This window comes from Scardinius erythrophthalmus (assembly GCF_964197995.2).
Source record: "Scardinius erythrophthalmus genome assembly, chromosome: 15".
NCBI classification, from domain to species: Eukaryota; Metazoa; Chordata; class Actinopteri; order Cypriniformes; family Leuciscidae; genus Scardinius; species Scardinius erythrophthalmus.
Window position 1 is genome coordinate 22,230,769 of NC_138235.1, and position 18,714 is coordinate 22,249,482.

The window sequence follows — 18,714 nt, forward strand, 5'->3', positions numbered from 1 at the left end:
CCCTCTTATTTATTTTACTGTACAGGATTATAGAGGCAATCGCATTGATCAGAGAAGGGCTCATTCAGCCCATCAGGCAATTGTTTAAGCATGTATGGGTTAGAATAACGGGTATTTTTAACTTTAAAAGTTGCATAATGCACCTTTAAGAGGTCAACCAACAGGTCAAAGTGATTTTTTATTAAAATTCACACAGTATTAAAGTTCACAACTAGAAAGTATCCAAATACTTTGTTAATGTAATTTTAATGTATTAAAATTAGTGCTGTCAAATCGATCAATCGCAATATATCTATAATAAATATATATATAATTGATAGATGTCTGTGTATATATATATATACACACATACGTATATATATGTGTGTGTGTGTGTGTGTGTGCGTGCACAGACACAGTAGGCATACAATATATATAATTTAATAATATTTACACACATAAACAAACCCTTATGTTAGATGCGAATAATCAATTTGACAGCACTTATTAAAATGTATTGTTTATTGTAATCTAATTAATATGCAATATTTACATTAAACAAAATAAAGCTAAAATTGTAGTGAAATGTTTTGGTTGTTAAAATACAAATTGATAATTAAAATTAAACAAATAAATTTCACATTTTGATATTTTAACAGTTGCAATGGTAGGATTGTATTAGCAAATATTAAAACGTAATTCAATTGGATTAAACTTCCACAAGGAATTGGCATGTAATCTAAATCAGTTTTTCATTATTTATTGAGTGCAAGTATTAATATTAAAAATACATAGTAATTTAATATTTTTTGTACCATGATGGTCCCTCTTGCTCGGGTCTGTCTGAGGATCTAGGCTAGTGCCTTATTCAGCTCCTACTGCAACTCTTCTTTCTTTTGATGGAGTTTCTCATCACACAATTAAGTGAATAACTGACAGATGGGTGTAGATCCTTCCTCATTATATTCATACCTTTATTTCAGTAAATCTCTCCATAACAATAGTCTGTACAAAGTTATTTTTTCCATATTCACTTTGGCTGATAATACACAATATTAACACAGGCGGGCATGAATCCTTAAGAGTGCATACATCTAGAGAAACAAATACCACAGGTATAAAGGAAACATTGTCACTGTCAGATGTGTGCAGACGTAAAGCAGACAAACATTCACACGTGCAGTACATTACACTATGCTGTCACAGAAAGGCAGTACAGATGAACTTTTTTTTGTTTTTTTAAAGAGATACACACACTAAGTGTACAGGAATATGGTGGCAGCTCTACAGCCACATGATAAAAACATCTGCTAAACATCTGTCTACTTCAAGTCAATCTGCAGCAGGATTAAATGTTCAGAGTCCTCAGACAGTTCTCGTCTTGTCTTTAGCAGGTTCTTGATTTTCTCTTCTCATTTTTTGTTGATGTGGTTAGAGTTCACTCAGGCGTCATGAAAACACCTGAACATCTCTTCTCACTGGATACAGTCCATGACGTGGATCTGCAGGGTATCCATGTCTGGAGCCTTGTACATACATTTTGGGCAGCGGTAATCAGGCAGCTCGTCCTGCTCATCGTCTCTTCTGCGTGCAGATGGAGGCTGGGCTGGGTTGAACATGGCTGCTCCTTGGAAAGGTGCTTCAAAAGCAGACATTTCACGTTGAGACCCCAAACATGTTCAGGTAAAGTAATACAACAGCATTTAAAGAGATGTTACATTTACAATGTAGCCAGTACAATGTACATTCAAAATGAAGGAAAGAGAGAGCGCATTTGTTTTAGCACATGCAGACTGAATAAGTAAGGGGTTTTACCAGCTGGAGGTGGCTGGTGAGGTCGAGGCCTGTAATTCTCCAAGTGTCTCTGTTGCATCTCCTCAATGCGAGCTCTGTGAAGAGACAACATCCACATGTAACTCTTGGACATTTTGTGTTGAATTGCGTTCTCTTTTATGTCTTGAATGTTTAGATTGACTTGGCTTAAAAACAAGTGCAAATGATAAACTTTCATGACCATGCAGCACTGGTCCGAACGGGACACTGACAGTTCCTTCAGCTGTCCAGAACGTGTTTCACATTGTAAGGCACACCTGCATCCACCAAAGCACTAGGGCTGCCGCTTCATAGTCGATGAGAAGAGGCGTGGTTGACTAAATATTAATTAGTCGCAAAAGAGAAAAAACACAGGAATTGGCGAAGTCACACAGTGACAGATCACTAACAACAGTGCTTTTCAGGTGTTGCGCTAATCACTCCGCCCAAGTAGCAGTGCTTCTCCTTCTGAGAATATAGTTCAGTATGTATACGGTTAGAAGATGGCTGTGTCTCATGTGACCTTACACACTGTGACTATAAAAAAATCACAACATGTAAATAGGAAAATGTTGGCGTTATTTTGTCACTTATTGGGAGCAGTATGCTAGCTGGAGCCATTTACCTGCAGTCTTTGTGCTAAGCTAGGCTAGCAGTGGGTGCGTCAGACAGAGTTACGGCAAGCACAGAGATGAAAAGGGTATGTATGGACTTATCTAACTCTGGGGGATACGGTGAAGAAGTTAAAGTCCCAAAAAGTCAGCGAGTTCCTTTAACCTAGATAAATGTATACTAATATTAGGTGCATATCCAAGTGTTTGTGCGGTGTGGAAGCTAAATTAGTACCGCACTTGTTTAACTTAACTTCCATGTCCATGCCTCCCTTGTTGTAACATCGCGCAAAGTAAAAAAAGAAGATGATATCTAGTGTAGAGGATTTACGTTAATCAGATATGATATTATGTGCTGCGTAACACGAGAATGAACCTCAATGGTTCTTACAAAAGCTCAAACGTGCTGCGTAACACGAGAATGAACCTCATTGGTTCTCGCACGTCAAGCGAACATGCTTGAGCTTCTGTTTACCATAACTGGTGTATGCGCTGATGTTTATATGCTATTATAAAAGCCTAAATTCAACCTGTTAATTCTATAAAGTGATTGTGTATTTTCAGAAAATTTTAACTTAACCGCTGGATTCATATGGATTTCCGATCTCTTTATGAGTTTTTTGAAGCGTGAAAGTGGTAGTTGCGTAGCTGTCTATGGAGATACAGAAAGCTTTCAGATTTCTTCAAAATATCTCCATTTGTGTTCCGAAGATGAACGAAAGTCTCACGGGTTTGGAAAGACACAAGGCTGAGTAATTAATGACAGAATTTTCATTTTTGGGACAACTATGCCTTTAAATCAGTCAATAATCATTTTGGTACCCAAATATCAAGAATTGGTCACTGCTTCCATCTCATTTCATACCGTGACGTTCCCTCTTGCTTGAGTCTGTCTATTTCAGCTAGTGCCTTATTAAGGTCCTCCTGCAACTCTTCCTTCTTTTGATTGAGTTTCTCTCTGGCTTCCCTTTCAGCCAGGAAGTCCATCTTAAAGATCTCGGCCTGCAAAAAAGAAAATGTGCGATTGTGTTACTATATGCAGCATGCATGTTGAACGAGTATTTATAACAAAGACAAAGTAAATGATTATTTGAACGAGGTGTTCTTTTCACCTGAGCATTCAGCACTGGTATAGTTTCTAATGTAGCTCTCAGCTGCTCCATTTCCTCCTTGAGTTTATCGATGTGATCCTGTTTCAGGGCCAGAGCTTTCTCAGCCTCTGCTAACCTGTTAGCTAGAGTATCTGCCTCTCCACTCTGAAATGGAAACACCACACATACACTTTCCATTAACCACATATAATGCAAACCATGCACTGACCCACTTTCAAAAGTGCTTAACATAAACATGAAACCGTAACAGTTTTCTAGTTTTGAAGCATTTAAGTTTAAGAGATGGGTCAATAAGTGTCCACCATAAAGAAAAGAAAAAAACTTTTAAAAATTGTTTAAAACATTTTAATTTTTAAATATAACAGCACTATAAATATAATTCGTGAGGTAAAAAAAAAAAAAAAAAAAAATTCTACAAATATCATAAATTCTTAATAAATATTTATTTAGGCTTATTGACTTTTACACACTATCACAAATGGTTTTGTATTTGTTCTTTTTCTGTATCTTGGTTGCACCAGTGTTGTTATTGTTAACAAAAACTGTTAAAAATCATTAATTGAAAAAGCTCAAATAAAATTAAATTAAATATTAGATGAAAAAACAACTAAAACCTAAAAAGGTTGAAGTCCTAAAAATACTAAAACTGAAATAAGAAAAAGCTAAATATAAAATTATTTTAATTTACAAAAAATAATAAAAATGACAAAAGCACATCAAATTAATTTAAATGAAAACCAAAAACATAACAATAAAAACTAATTTAAATTATTAATAAATATTTAATATAAGTATTTAAAATACTGAACCATATCAAAGGTTTCTATTCACATGTTTTTTGCAGTGTTGAGCATTGTAGCCAATCACAGACATATCTGTTGAGCATGTGAACGCTATGGCCAATCAGAGGTGTTTAAGTAAGTCAGAATCCGCTCAACAACGCGAATTCTGCACGCTCGCGAATCCACTCATTTTAACCAACAAAGTATAAACACAATGTCAAAAAGATAGACAGCTTCATAACGGGAGTTTCGCAAGAGTGCAGCTTTGTGTATCTCGCGTTGTGATTGACAGCTTCAGTGATTAGAATGGCAGCTACCTTTATTCGCTTTCTGTACATAATATGTATTTTTCATGCTGCTAACTAGAGTTTCATAACCAACATAGTAGAGCACAAACAGCAGCTACCTACCCTGTGATTAGCTTGCTTTTCACTTTTAAGTTTGTTGTCGTAATCCTGAAACAGACATGTGTATGCATGCTGGAGCTGGGCCAGCTTCCTCCTAGATGAGGAAGAGCAACAGGAATAGTGGGTTACTGTTACTACTGTAACAATGAAAAAAAGGGAAGCTGCTTTTGTTAAGGGGCTCTCCATGCAGCTGAACTCACCTCTCCTCCACTATGACAAGCCTCTCGTTCTTCAGTGCAGTTTCTAGGTTCTGTGTCTGCAATAAAAGATTGTCCACTGTCACACTGTGCTGCTTCTTCTGCTGCTCCATGTCTCTCTCTAAAGTCTGCAGGCGTTCTGTCTTCTTGCCCAATCTGGGAGATCAAACAGGTCTTGTACACAGCTGCCGACTCTCATAATCAAACATGCACAAGGATGAAGAGATTCACTCACTTATCCTCTAATACTCGTCTCTCTGCTTCACTTTTCTCCAGCCAGGTCTGTCGTTCATTCAACTCACCGAGAAGGGACGTGACTTGAGCTCTCAGAGCTTCACTATCCTTTGTCAGCTACAAACACAAAGATGATGTTGATCCCTCAACTCAAACTACTGCAAATGTCAAAACAAAAAGAAGTGGCATTTGCCTGAGGAATCAAAGGTTGTATCTTTGCTTATGTACCTGAACAAAGTCCTTCTCTTTCTGTTTGAGAAGAGCCTCGGTTCTGTCTCTCTGAGCAGAATTCTTCTGAAGACAGTCCAGCTTCTCCTGGAGCTCCCTGTACCTACATCCCAGCAAAGACAGAGAGACACCCGATTAACCGTCCATCTTACTGCAGTTCACCACCGAAAGTACTACCACTTGTATTTGGACACTATTTTCTACATTTGTAAAGTAACAAAGTCATCAGAATGAACAAACCCTGTTGAACAAACCCACTAAGTGTGGGGAAAATGTAGTGCCGTTAAACAAATCAAAATCGAATATTTTAGCCTAGATGCAAGGACACTAATGAGCTCTCATGTATGCTGGGCTACATTTAATATGTTCACCATTTGGTCCAACTAAAAATCTATCAATAAAAAAAATATGTATAATATAACATTGTATTGCTATAATTCTGAATAAAACAATATATAAACACACTACAGATTAAATGTTTCGGGTTTATGTTTTTGAAAGAAATCTCTTATGTTCATCAAGGCTGCATTTATTTGATCAAATATATGGTAAAAACAGTAATTTGTGAAATATTATAACAATTTAAAATAATTGTTTTCTATGTAATTTATCTGCCATTCCTCCAGTCTTCAGTGTCACATTATCTTTCAGAAATCATTCTAATATTCTGATTTGCTGCTCAAGAAACATTTCTTGTCATCACCAATGTTGAAAACAGTTGTGCTGCTTAATATTTTTGTAGAAAAATATTTTCTTCTAAGGATCATTTATAGAAAGTTCATTTAAATCTTTTGTACACGTCTTTACTGTCACCTTTGATCATTTTTATGCATCCTTGCTGAATAAAAGTATTAATTTTTGTCCTTAATTCTTCCCGACCCCGAATTAATGCTAGTTATGCTAGTCAGTGCATGTCTCATTCCAGTCACAGACAACACGAATGAGGGGGAAGGACACTCATGCACACATACAGTGAGATACGTTTTCCCCTCACCTGCCTTGTGTAGCCTGAAGCTGCTCAGTTAGTTTAGCCAAGTGAGGGCTAAGCAGACACGTGAATCGAGACAGAAGACAGAGAAGAGAGATTCCAAACCATTCACATTAAAAGAAAGGAAGCAAAGCACCTTGAGATTTATCACAATCCAATCCAAGCATGCAAAGTTAAAGGAGCATCACTATCACCTTTAGGGAGAGAGAGAGCAGAGTAAACTGAATATTTGAGAGTACCTTTCTGCAGGAACGGTGAGAGCGCATGTCTGCTGGACTGACTCTTCTGTAACATTCTGATAAAGAGAAGATGAATCAATAGGAGTTCATTAGTTCATAAACTAAACCAAAGTGTGCAAAAATCTGAACAAGAGCAGCTATTTAACGTCCTGTAAGAAACCAGTAACAGTGTCCTGTGGTGTGACATGCTTTATATTACTATTCAAAAGTTTGGGTCAGTAAGATGTTTTTTTCAATCAAAATTGATCAAAAGTGACAGAGAAGACATTTAAAATGCTAAAATTTAAAAAAGATTTCCATTGCAGTATATTAGATACTGGAGCAACGGCTGCTGTAAATTCAGCTTTGCCATCACAGGAATAAACAGCATTTTAAAATATATAACACTTTAATTTGTAATAATATTTCACGATATTGTTGTTTTTATTTTGATCAAATAAATGCAGTCTTGGTGAGCATAAGAGACTTTAAAAAAAAATTGACCCAAAACTTAACGGTAGTTTCATCTAGTATCGTTTTAAATAACATTTTTGTATAAATATAATACATGCAGTTTTTAGTAAGACACTGCAGAACTAATTCCAAATAAGCTCCAATGAGCAGTTACACAATATAAATGACAGAAAAGGGGTTGGGCATGTTATTATTCAACTAACCATATGACACATCTAATTGTAGCAATAACCATGTGGAAATGAAATGCTCTACCTGAGTGAGTTTGGAGTTTAACTGCTCCACGGTGGCAAGGAGATTTACTCGCTCTTTCTCACTCTCTGCTTTCTCCTTCTCCAGCTCCTCATTCTTCCTCCTCAGCACCTTCATCCCTTCCTCCAGCTTCTCTTTGTGGCTTTTCAGCAGTTTCAGAAATTCATTAGAGCCCTCAGCAGGCTTAAGAGTAAAGAGATTTGTAAAGGTTAAAGCAAAAATAGGCTATATAAAAAAAACGACATTATTTTTTGCCATGTTTGGAGTGTACTTTAACGCAGTAAAGAAAAGGAGGACAAACACACCACACCCAAAAGAAGTCAAAGCAGATTGCAGATGTTGCGCGCACACACACAAAAAAAACAATGTTACAATTCACATATTGAGAATAAGATTTATGGTAAATTACCAAACTTTGAGGCATTGTGTGTCTGTCAGTGTCTCCTTCAGCTCGGGCTATGAATACAGCTTCATTTAATACCTGCGCGATGAAACAAAACGGGATGTTAATTTAAATTCAATGAACAGAACTTTCTGCAAGTTCCTTATGAATAGAGGATTAACAAAAGAACCTACTTTTGGTGAGTCTGTGAGGGCATTCTTCTCTGCATTGGTGCACTTCAGCTCTTGGTCCTGGCCTTGAGTTCCAGTCTCTTTAGAGATGCCGACACAAGGACCGATGCTGTGGTTGAGCTGTCCTAACAGGCTCTGGTTTTCCTGCGCCAGCCGCTGCACTAAAGATCTGGCCTCGCGAAATCTACAGCTCAGGAACTCTCGCTCCTCCCGCGACCTCCTCTGCCACCCCTCCATCTCTTCACATCTCTCTTTGAGGGCATCATTGCTTCGCTTCAGAGCCTCTGTGGAACGGTTAAAGTTGTTTATGCATTGTTTTCAATAGGCAATGAGTCTGGTATAGATCTCATCGTCTCACCTCGCAGCTGATGATTATCTGTTATGAGTCTATGGACCACTTCATTTCCCGCTAATTCAGGAGGGACCCTCAGAGACCCCTGTGAACTGGCCATCAGTGACCCTTGACCCCCGGCACCCACAGTCTCCTCTCCAGTCAGCTCCCACTGCAGAGTGCAACCACCTGACGGCTGCGGCTGGACCATGATCCTGAAAGAGAGAGAACACAAGCCAATAATAAACATCGGCAGCTCTGAATCGCCATTACCTTTCCAGTTGTTTATGATTCATTTCTAAGGATATTAAATATCAGTCAAATATCAGACAGACGCCATGTCTGCAGCAATCAATAAAGGGAATAAAAAATACAATTAACAAAATAACTAGTTAAGATGATACTTTTTACAGGTGTTTCTTTTAAAATACATCAGTTAAACATATCTTTAAGTAAAAATTTTGTCTTTTTGTACACTTAAAAGTGCACAATTAAATAGTAATGGTTTTGACAAACTTAAATGTAAATTATTTAACAATCTCACAACTAATTTAAAGTGCAATGGATGAATTTCGGTTTCACTTTACAACTAATGCTAAAACAGCTGCAATTCACTGACACTTCTGCCCTTAAAAACGCCAAATCTAAAATAAAATAATCACTCTAAATCATATTGAAGTTAAGAAAAACAGTGTCTAGGCATCTCATGATTCCTTTCCCATAAAGAAAGATAATTTCACAGTTTCTCATTGCGGTGTTTAGGCTAAAGACACACACATACCTCAAAGACGCTGTTGAGTCTTATATTGACCTCATATTTAGTTATTATCGACAGGATTACTTTAAACAACTTCTCACGTCTTCTGAAAGGCGAGACTCAATGTTTTGTTTACAGGCTCGTTACAGACGCGTTCAGCTAACGAACTAGCATCAGTGCATTTAAACCCTAAAACATGCAAAACCACACAGTAACACAATTCAGACTCATTATATACACATACATTATCTGATAAATATATCGTAGGATGTAACAGGAAGGTAATTATTACCTTATTTAAGCCGTTTACAGTATATAAGTCTACCGCTAACACAGATCCACTGTCTGTCGGTCTTCCGCCAAAGAAACACGGCCCTGTTTATAGTCAACCGCAGACGGTCAGGTCGGCCAACATCTTCAACCTCACCGAGCTGGAAAATCAGAATCGAGGCTGATATAGTAAATCAGATGAAAACATCCAGAAAAGCTCAGACAGGTGCAGACTGTCGAGGAATTCCCCCGCGATACTTCCGCGCTTCATCACACTGTGCACTGCTTCCGGGTAGACGGCAGAGGAATTATGGGAAGACAAATGACAGTAAAAAGTCACATGAGACTTCTTAACCCGAGGCGTTTTTGTTATTAGTGAGGTTTTAAACTTTTTTTTTTTATGTCTTCAGGTCATTTTTGACATGTTTTTGGTAAAGAATATTTCAGAGATCTGAAGAAAAAGTTTTGACACAATAACTAAATAACAACAACAATAATAAGTATCATTATTAGGCTATTATTATTACATTTCTAATAGGCTAATAATAAGGATTTGTATTTGTGCCATTACATTTATGCAAAGTTCTTTTGCAATCAAAATGATCACAAATTTATTATCTCTGCTTTTGGCTCTAAAATGCTCCAGTCCTACATAGTAACAATCCACTTCAGCACTTTCACCTGTAGTACTGAAACAAATTGTAAAAGGATAGATGCGCTGCAATGCATGTGAAAAGTAGGCCAATATTGACTGTTCTTGTTATAATGAAGATTGTTAAATATGCAGGTGTTCTCTGTTCTTTCTTTTAAGAACATCATTATACAAACGTTTTTAGTTTGACCTCACAAATACAAGAAAAAAAATGCTTTTGAGTGCTTTATCATCCAGATTGACTTGCATATTCACGTAATAAAAATGTTGTTGACAAAACTTGATGAATAAGAGAACTTGAATGCACAAATGTAAGTAGTTGTTTTATTCAAAAACGTGTATGACATGATAACCATCAAAATAGACATCTGGCTTCATAGATACTACATGACAATTACACATTATATCAAACAGAAAAACATAAACAAATTATATGAAAAAACAGGTTATTGATATTTTGTGTGAGGCTCTTTTTTGTATTATGCTTAGAAAGATACAAAATATCTTCTGACATGCAACATTTTTAGATCATTTAAAACGATTATTATTATAGAATTAAAAATCTACAAGCTATAATAGCATGTAATCCTCTTATTTAAATGGTCTGAATATATGCTTTATTTTGTAACTTCAAAAGAGCAAAAAAATAATAATAATAATCCATTCAGGGATTCCAAGGATTCATGTTTTGTCGTTTTAATTTAGAGGAAAGCAGTTTAACAAACTTCCTCAAATTCCTCCTTAATTGGGTTTCATCACTCTTTGGAGACCGTCACATATATGCCACTGCAACAGCGAGCCACAGATGTGCAGAATGGAGTGATGAAGATATTAACCACACTCATCCACAGTGACCTCACACAGGGCAGGCAGGTATGACACACCTGAATACAGGGCATCACACACCTATGACAAGAAGAAGGAAATAGAAGCAGTGACAATATTTTTGTTTAAAGGGAAAATGAAAATTCTGTCATCATTTACTACACCCTCTACTCATGTTGTTCCAAACCTCCTGTATGAGTTTCGTTCTTCTGTTGAACACAAAAGGAGATATTTTGAAGAATGTTAGTAACCAAACCGTTTCTGGTCCCCATTGACTTCCATAGTATTTTTCAATACTATGGAAGTCAATGGCTATCGTCAACTGTATGGTTACAGACATTCTTCAAAATATCTTCTTTTGAGTTCAACAGAAGAACGAAACTCATACAGGTTTGGAACAGAATTTTCATTTTTGGGTAAACTATCCCTTTAAAAAACTTAAGGAACATCTATCATAAATATTTTTTTCTTTAAAAAGAGCCTACCAGATGTGCATACAGGCCAGCAGGGCAAAGAGGCAGCCGCAGAGGCAGGAGAGGGGAACCGCACACAGCGCCGTCAGGCAGCGGTAACCCCACAGCCGCGTGGACTCGAAGGCGATCCCGCTGTACACCCACACGCGGTCGTAGCTGTGTGTGGACGCGGGCTCTGCCAAAACATCGCTAAACTCTACCTGCAGGTGTCACAATGAACAGAAAGTTACGTGAATTTTATTCCTGATTATTCTTCTTTCATGTAGGCTACTGTAAAACACCCTGTGAATGTCCATCCGATGAGAAGTGCACGTTGCGTTCACCTTCAATTGTTTGTTGACGCCATAGGGATCCCTGATCTCAACATGGGCGAGGGGAGGGGTGGAGGAGAACTGTGGTGGAGGAGGCGGAGACGGCTGGAACTTCTTCACATCATAATCATCTTCTTCTTCTTCTTCTTCATCATCATCAATATTACACTCCACCAAATACTCGTCTCGCATCATATTGACTGCAGAGCAGATCACACGCTTTGTTTGAGTGAAATTTCAACAAACATTTCAGCAAACAGCTCCTATACTGAGTAAAAAATATTTCATGATTTATCACATTGTTTACTTTTGTCAAATCAACTTAGATAATGTGGTTCAGATAACATGATATTTTTAGTTTCTGTCGATTAAACCAATCTCAACTGTGTTAACTAAATTTTTTAATTTCAATGAACTTAAATTTTTAAGTCAAACAGGTTACTTACTTTTTTAAGTTAAACCAACAATATATTTTTTTTACAGTGTATAGGTTAGGTTTTTAGCATTTCTGTGGGTTAAACATGTTAAATTAAACATTTTAGTTCATAAACTACTCAAACTACAGCAGTGGTTCTCAAAGTTTTTGACTGCAAGGACCCCATTGTCAAAGACATTATTTGAAGACCCCTATAAGATATCTGCTTTGACAAAGCTGCTCAAACTTTTTATTCACATAAACTAGGAGTGGCATCATATTAATATAACTATAAATAATTAAATCTTACAATCCCAATAACTGCTCCTTTTTTAACATTGAATTTGCATAACTTTTCTAGTTTGTAGTTTTTTTATAACCTACTTTTTTTCCCACAAATAACCATTTCTATCCAGTCAAATATGATAGAGCTTATGTATAGACCTACATGCATACATTTTTTTTTTATTAATTCCAAGACTTTTCCAGGTCTAGAAATCACACTTTTAAAATTCCCTTATACTGTATGTCCAGGTTGACCAAAATAACAAGAACCATAGCGTTCCCAGCATGTCGCAATTACCATAATTTCGAGATGACAACACGTGACGTTCGACTCGGAGCTGTTCACGTCCTCAGAACTAGGAAGTATGCGTTTCAATGGCAACACTATTAAGGCCTAAATTAAGTAGGAGCTCTCAGATAATTCCCAGCTTACAAGTACAAGCTCTACGAGGAAGTTGAAGTCTCGTAATTACGTGTAATTATACATTTTAAACAGTGGCGTAACTTTGTTTTAAAAAGTGGGTGGGACGGGTTTTAAAAAAAAAAAACGGGGGGGGGGGATTTATGAATGCTAAATCATAAATCGATGTATGTACAATAACATTACGATGTCCAGCAATCGATTGAAATAGTGCATGGGTTTAATTTGTCGTTTAATGAGGTCTGATATATGTTGGTTTGGGTAAATCCGTTATAAAAATGTGTATATTGAAATGGTCCAGTGGTAGAACTTTTGCCAAGCATGTCAGAGGTTGTGGGTTCTAATCCGCACTCGTAGGCTATATTTTTATATCGTTGACTCGTAGTTTTTTTTTTGTTTGTTTGTTTTCATTAAAACCGATTATGTTTATCATCAGTGGTTGTATATCAGGCAAGCATTTTGTTTTGTAATTTCACCGGAACGAATAGAGAGTCTCCACAACGGATTGAAGCACGCGTCCGAGTGAAGACTGTGCGCGAGCCACAAGAGAACACAGTATCCGCGCCTGTGTCTGTATCTGTAATGTATCTGATCGCAGCGGCAACGAGCACTTTGATCACTTGATTTCAAAAACAACACATTTCAGTGCTAGATCGCCTCCTACAAACGAACTAAATGAATGCTCTGCTAGTTAACTGGAGATGTTTTATTTATTTGTATTTGTACATTCGTGCCGCGAGATGTTTCAAAAGTGGTGGGGACAATATCGACCTTAGCAAAAAGTGGTGGGGACATGTCCCACCCGTCCCACCCGCAAATTACGCCTATGATTTTAAATAATTTTGAGCCATCTTGCACTCCCCTTGGAAGTGTGCTGAGGCCCCGTTTGAGAACCATTAAATTACAGGCAACATGTGACAAATACAAACCCAAGTCAGACAAGACACACCCTGACAACTCTTGCTTACATTTACTCATCATTACGCATCATACTGTCATAGGCCTACATGCTCGTCTGACTGAGAAGCAATGACATGAACTCGCCAGTACTGATATGGGCGTAGATGACAAAATCTGACATTTCATAAATCAATTTGAAAAGAATGTGTAAAAAAAAAACATTTGACATACATGCATTGAATACTCATGATGAATGGGATGCAATATATATATATATATATATATATATATATATATATATATATATATATATATATATATATATATTAGCAATTTAGAATATTTATAACTTACCCAATTCAATATTCAGTCCTGGTCCAAAAATAAACTCTAGTTGGCAGTAGTTTATGACTATTTTGATCAGTCAGACAGACACTGCAAATCTCCATAAACTGTCTCGTCATCCACATCTAACACATGACTGGCCTATATCATTCTGTTGGACATCAGAAGGAATGGAGCGGAGCGTTTTACAGTAAGGCAGTGTGACCTCACTCACTCTGCCTTGTGTTCTTTGCCATAGTCTAGTTTGTGGAAGTGTGTGTATCCAGTGAAGAATTAGTAGGCTGAGCGTAGAGTTATTTTGGGGAGAGGAATGGAGAGGGCACCACTAATCAGGTTACCGGACAGGCTAACCCTCTTCGCACACAGCCAGTTTCCTTTCATACTATCTAATTTTAGGCCAAGATAAATTCTTTTTTTCTTTTAGGAAACATACAGTGGCCCTAAAAAAATATTTGGACAGTTAAGAGACACTTAAAAATGTATGTCATTGTATTACACAGTGTAAAACTAAAAGCAAAACTGGTAACACTTTACTGTAAGTTATTATGTTAACATCAATTAACTTCATTAGTTAAGATAAACAATGAAAAATACTTCTAAAGCATTTATTAATCTTGGTTAATGTTAATTCCAGCATTACTAATTACTAAAACATTATTAAAATCAAAAGTTGTATCTATTAATATTATTGAATACATTTTAGCTAACATGAAATAATTATTAAATGTAAATGTTAATAAAGATTGGAAAATACTGTAACAAATGTATTGCTCATTGTGAGTTAATTAATTAACCAATAGGACCTTGTTGTAAAATGTAGTCCATAAACTAATAAAAAATGTTTTCATTGAAATAAAACTGACGCAAATATGAAAAGTTTAAGTTAAAGTACTAAAATATCTAAATATGAAATAAAAATAGAATAAAGCTAAATAGAAATACCAACTCAAAACAAACAAAACATACTACATAAACTTAAAATAAAATGAAAACTGAAAATAGAAAAAAAATCTATATAGTTTAATATATTAATAAATGATAAAAGAGTATATAGATAAACATTATAAGAGTAATTATTCTGCATGAAATAGTTGGCAAGTCGACAGTATTTTAGAATCTATAATTTATTTTGATAATATTGTAATCCACATATCAATGATGACATCATCTACCAGAGACACACACTGCTAAGGGGAAGGTATGGGTGATGGGGTGGAAGTCGAGGGAGACCAGTAACCAGAGGCATTAATATGTGCAGCGAAAAGGAAGTGCCACTGTACTTCCTGTGACTACATGTGCCTTTTCACAGTTTGCTCTTTTCTCCAGTCACTTCTCTGTTGGACAGTTCCTGAGCTGCTTTGTGGCACTTATCTTCACAGTTGTCTTTTTCACATGGAGCCGGCGGGATAAAAAAAGGCTACAGAGCTGTGCTTATTTTGGCCGTCCCACCTGTTTCCACGCAAGACCATCCCAGTACATCGCATGCATGTATGTGCTGGTTCCTTTACGACTGAATGCTTTTTAAAGAATAATCCATTGTAATGCAAATAATTGTAAAAAAATAGTAATGCAATTAAATGTAAAAAAACAAAAAAACAAACATTAAATAGCAAATGATACAAAAAAAAACGAAATGAATCATCTAAAAATAAAACACTGGAGCATTTTAATATTCATCATGTTGTACCTAGAACTACTTGAGCTATGCAGAATATCCAAAAGCAACAAAAAAACATTTAAAACTGAATAAGAAAAACTCCAATAATGAAGTAGATCTCTTGGTTCGCAAACATCTGAGTGGCCTTCATAAATCTCCTGCTACATTCAGAGTGACACGTCTATATTTAAAATTACAGTGTGGACTCTGTCTGTCATGGACATCATTCCCACAATTCACTTGCCCATCAGAATCTACGTGCTTTGAGGGACTCCATGAATACATCATCAGCAGATAGTTATGTTTTTCCAAAAGAACACAGCCAACACTACAGTCAAAAACGTCAGACACACTGGACATCACTGCGGTGAATGATTAGAGTAGGAAATTCTTGACCGAGGACCAGATTAACTGTTATCAAAGCTAGTAAAACACAAGTACAACCAATAACAGGATCAATGACTTGGTCTCACACGAACAAAACCATAATCAGTCACTGTCAACGGAAATTTAGTTAATAAGGCGTAAAGAGTACCATATATTGTATGTCTGGAAAAATATATTCATATCTGTGATGAGTTTGCCGTTCCCCCAACACTCATACTCAGATTCACTCATAAATCATCCCTTCCTCTCCCTCAGTCCTGTTGGTCTTGGGGTTTGAAGAGACCTCTGCTGCGCAGGCCGAAGCCTCCCTTCTTCGCCGGAGGTCGAGCGGCTGCGGAGGAAACCGACGGGACAGATGCAGGGGGAGAGGAGGGGGGAGCGCTCGAACCCGAGACTTCCAGAGGAGGCTGACGAGACAACAGCTCCCTAAACACAGAGTTCATCTGGCGGCTGACCTCCTATGAGAAAGAGAGATTCGGTCATTAAAACATTAAGATTTTTATACGAGTTTCCATGTGCATAGATTTAAATCAGTGGTTCTCAGCCTTTTAGATTCTCCACATTTCAGGTACTTTCTGCTGTAATGACAAAGCTGCTTGTTTTCAAACTATTATTATTATTTACAGATTGGAAATATATTAAAATAAGACATTTATAATTAACAATTAAATCCATAATTCTAGTTTCAAAACCCTTTTGTATTATTTTGTGAGAGATTTTTTCAATTTCTCAGCAATTTCTACCTGATAAAATATTTTAGCTCATCATAACTACAAAAATGTATAGAAATGTTTGTGAAATGTCAGTCAGTATGAGAATCAGACCTTGTCGATATGCACTGTCTGTCTGTCTGCTGCTCCTCCTACTGGTCTCAGACTGTCCAAAGTGTGTCTGCGCTCGTGATGACTGAAGAGAAAAAAGGGCATAGAGAAGCTTATTGATGAAAAAAGACATTTTAATTACTGATAACAACACACACTACCGTTTAAAAGTTTGGGATCGGTCTCTTATGCTCACCATTATTTGACAAAAAAGTACAGGAAAAACAGTAATATTGTGGAATATTTTTGAAATTTAAAGTAACTGTTTTCCATTTTAATATTTAGAATATATTTCTGTGATGCAAAGCTGAATTCACATGAAATTATTCTAATTTGATGATTTGCTGCTGGTACACATTGTACGGTTTTGGGCTGTTCCAGACGAAAGATGACAAATTGTGGCGATGACAAACTGTGGTCTTGGCTCCTAAACGCTGGTCCATGTACATGTGAGAAAGGTTCAAAGACAGCCGCTGTCATGGACTTGTGACCAAAGATAGCCTTCCATCATTTTCTGACAGTGTCAGAAATTTAGTGTGAACATCTCAGTGTTTGCCGACTAGCCAATAAAAACAGTAGCACCTCACTGCAGTACAAGATCTAGGGGGCGGAGTTGGATCCAGATCTAAGGGGTGGAGATTGGTAGGTTTAGGGGTGGGTTTAGGGATCAGGGGGTGGAGATGGGTAGGTTTAGAGGTGGGTTTAGGGATCAGGGGGTGGAGATGGGTAGGTTTAGGGGTGGGTTTAGGGATCAGGGGGTGGAGATGGGTAGGTTTAGGGGGTGGGTTTAGGGATCAGGGGGTGGAGATGGGTAGGTTTAGGGGTGGGTTTAGGGTTCAGGGGGTGGAGATGGGTAGGTTTAGGGGTGGGTTTAGGGATCAGGGGGTGGAGATGGGTAGGTTTAGGGGGTGGGTTTAGGGATCAGGGGGTGGAGATGGGTAGGTTTAGGGGTGGGTTTAGGGATCAGGGGGTGGAGATGGGTAGGTTTAGGGGTGGGTTTAGGGATCAGGGGGTGGAGATGGGTAGGTTTAGGGGTGGGTTTAGGGATCAGGGGGTGGAGATGGGTAGGTTTAGGGGGTGGGTTTAGGGATCAGGGGGTGGAGATGGGTAGGTTTAGGGGTGGGTTTAGGGATCAGGGGGTGGAGATGGGTAGGTTTAGGGGGTGGGTTTAGGGATCAGGGGGTGGAGATGGGTAGGTTTAGGGGTGGGTTTAGGGATCAGGGGGTGGAGATGGGTAGGTTTAGGGGTGGGTTTAGGGATCAGGGGGTGGAGATGGGTAGGTTTATGTATGTAAGGTGGGAGGAGTTGGATCTGGATCTAACTCCTCCCCCTGGATTTCGTGTTCTGCAGTGAGGACCATCTCAATAAAAATGCAACATGAAATGGCGTATTGATCAACGCGATATTGTGCCAAAAACTTAAAACTACCCAAAGCTACATTTGCAAAATTGCTATGCCAAGTTGGCCTCTTTACTCTAACCATGATCGCATCCATTCCCCATCCTTAAGCGCACATAAAAAACACAATTGCCAAAGTGCGATTCATCTTGCTTTGTTTGTTTACCACTAGCGCATGCTGATGACGATTTATTCTTCTATACTAACTTGCTTCGTAGCCTACAATTCAATAGGCGTCATTATCGTACAGTGGTCATACTGTACATGTCGTACCCAAGTCTATTAGATCCATGTCGTACAGTGTGATTTGTAATGATCTTATAGGATTGCAGAAATCGCACAGTCTGTAGCAAGAATAAGAAACATTTATTATTATCATCAAGGTTGAAAAAAGTTGTGCTACTTAATATTTCTTTAATTTTTTGTTTTGTTTTGTGGAATCATGATATGTTTTTTCAGGATTCTTTGAAGATAAAATCTTTTTGTAACATTATAAATGGTTCAACTGTTACTTTTGATCAATTTAATGCATCCTTCCAAAATAAAAGTATAAATATCTTTTTTTTTTTTTAAATCCCTAAAAGTTTGAACCTCATTTT

At 37.4% G+C, this 18,714-nt stretch overlaps 3 protein-coding genes across 4 annotated transcripts in view; all 3 read right to left on the bottom strand.

Annotated features, from left to right (window-relative positions):
* Window positions 1-488: 488 nt before the first annotated feature.
* On the bottom strand, window positions 489-9,521 carry ikbkg (inhibitor of nuclear factor kappa B kinase regulatory subunit gamma). Its single transcript, XM_081387712.1, has 14 exons — window positions 9,248-9,521; window positions 8,226-8,413; window positions 7,871-8,151; window positions 7,704-7,775; window positions 7,298-7,477; window positions 6,590-6,645; window positions 5,363-5,465; window positions 5,136-5,251; window positions 4,904-5,056; window positions 4,707-4,797; window positions 3,515-3,658; window positions 3,268-3,404; window positions 1,795-1,868; window positions 489-1,618 (listed from the first exon to the last, which is right to left on the bottom strand). Exons 2-14 carry the CDS (start codon window positions 8,407-8,409, stop codon window positions 1,455-1,457), a joined length of 1,755 nt encoding a protein of 584 aa, XP_081243838.1. The 5' UTR covers window positions 8,410-8,413; window positions 9,248-9,521; the 3' UTR covers window positions 489-1,454.
* Window positions 9,522-10,180: 659 nt separating this feature from the next.
* On the bottom strand, window positions 10,181-14,106 carry cav4b (caveolin 4b). The gene is made up of 4 exons (XM_081386170.1): window positions 13,862-14,106; window positions 11,499-11,686; window positions 11,188-11,375; window positions 10,181-10,783 (listed from the first exon to the last, which is right to left on the bottom strand). Exons 2-4 carry the CDS (start codon window positions 11,679-11,681, stop codon window positions 10,633-10,635), a joined length of 522 nt encoding a protein of 173 aa, XP_081242296.1. The 5' UTR covers window positions 11,682-11,686; window positions 13,862-14,106; the 3' UTR covers window positions 10,181-10,632.
* A 1,384-nt stretch (window positions 14,107-15,490) lies between these two features.
* Window positions 15,491-18,714, bottom strand: part of arhgap4b (Rho GTPase activating protein 4b) — a 28,620-nt gene continuing 25,396 nt past the window's right edge. For both annotated transcript variants that reach the window (XM_081386055.1, XM_081386056.1), the window contains exons 23-24: window positions 16,721-16,802; window positions 15,491-16,354 (exon numbers count right to left, since the gene is read on the bottom strand). In XM_081386055.1, the coding sequence (XP_081242181.1) occupies window positions 16,148-16,354; window positions 16,721-16,802 (289 nt within the window). In that variant the 3' untranslated portion in view covers window positions 15,491-16,147. The remainder of the gene's footprint in view (window positions 16,355-16,720; window positions 16,803-18,714) is intronic.

What these genes read in the sequence shown, in the direction of transcription:
- ikbkg (XM_081387712.1), bottom strand. Translation starts at nt 8,409, where the DNA reads ATGGTCCAGCCGCAGCCGTCAGGTGGTTGCACTCTGCAGTGGGAGCTG. An exon ending in AGATAATCATCAGCTGCGAG is followed by an intron (nt 8,152 to 8,225) that starts GTGAGACGATGA and finishes ACCGTTCCACAG; the next exon opens with AGGCTCTGAAGCGAAGCAAT. An exon ending in ACACAATGCCTCAAAGTTTG is followed by an intron (nt 7,478 to 7,703) that starts GTAATTTACCAT and finishes TTTACTCTTAAG; the next exon opens with CCTGCTGAGGGCTCTAATGA.
- cav4b (XM_081386170.1), bottom strand. Translation starts at nt 11,681, where the DNA reads ATGATGCGAGACGAGTATTTGGTGGAGTGTAATATTGATGATGATGAA. An exon ending in GCGTCAACAAACAATTGAAG is followed by an intron (nt 11,376 to 11,498) that starts GTGAACGCAACG and finishes TGACACCTGCAG; the next exon opens with GTAGAGTTTAGCGATGTTTT. An exon ending in CTGGCCTGTATGCACATCTG is followed by an intron (nt 10,784 to 11,187) that starts GTAGGCTCTTTT and finishes TTCTTGTCATAG; the next exon opens with GTGTGTGATGCCCTGTATTC.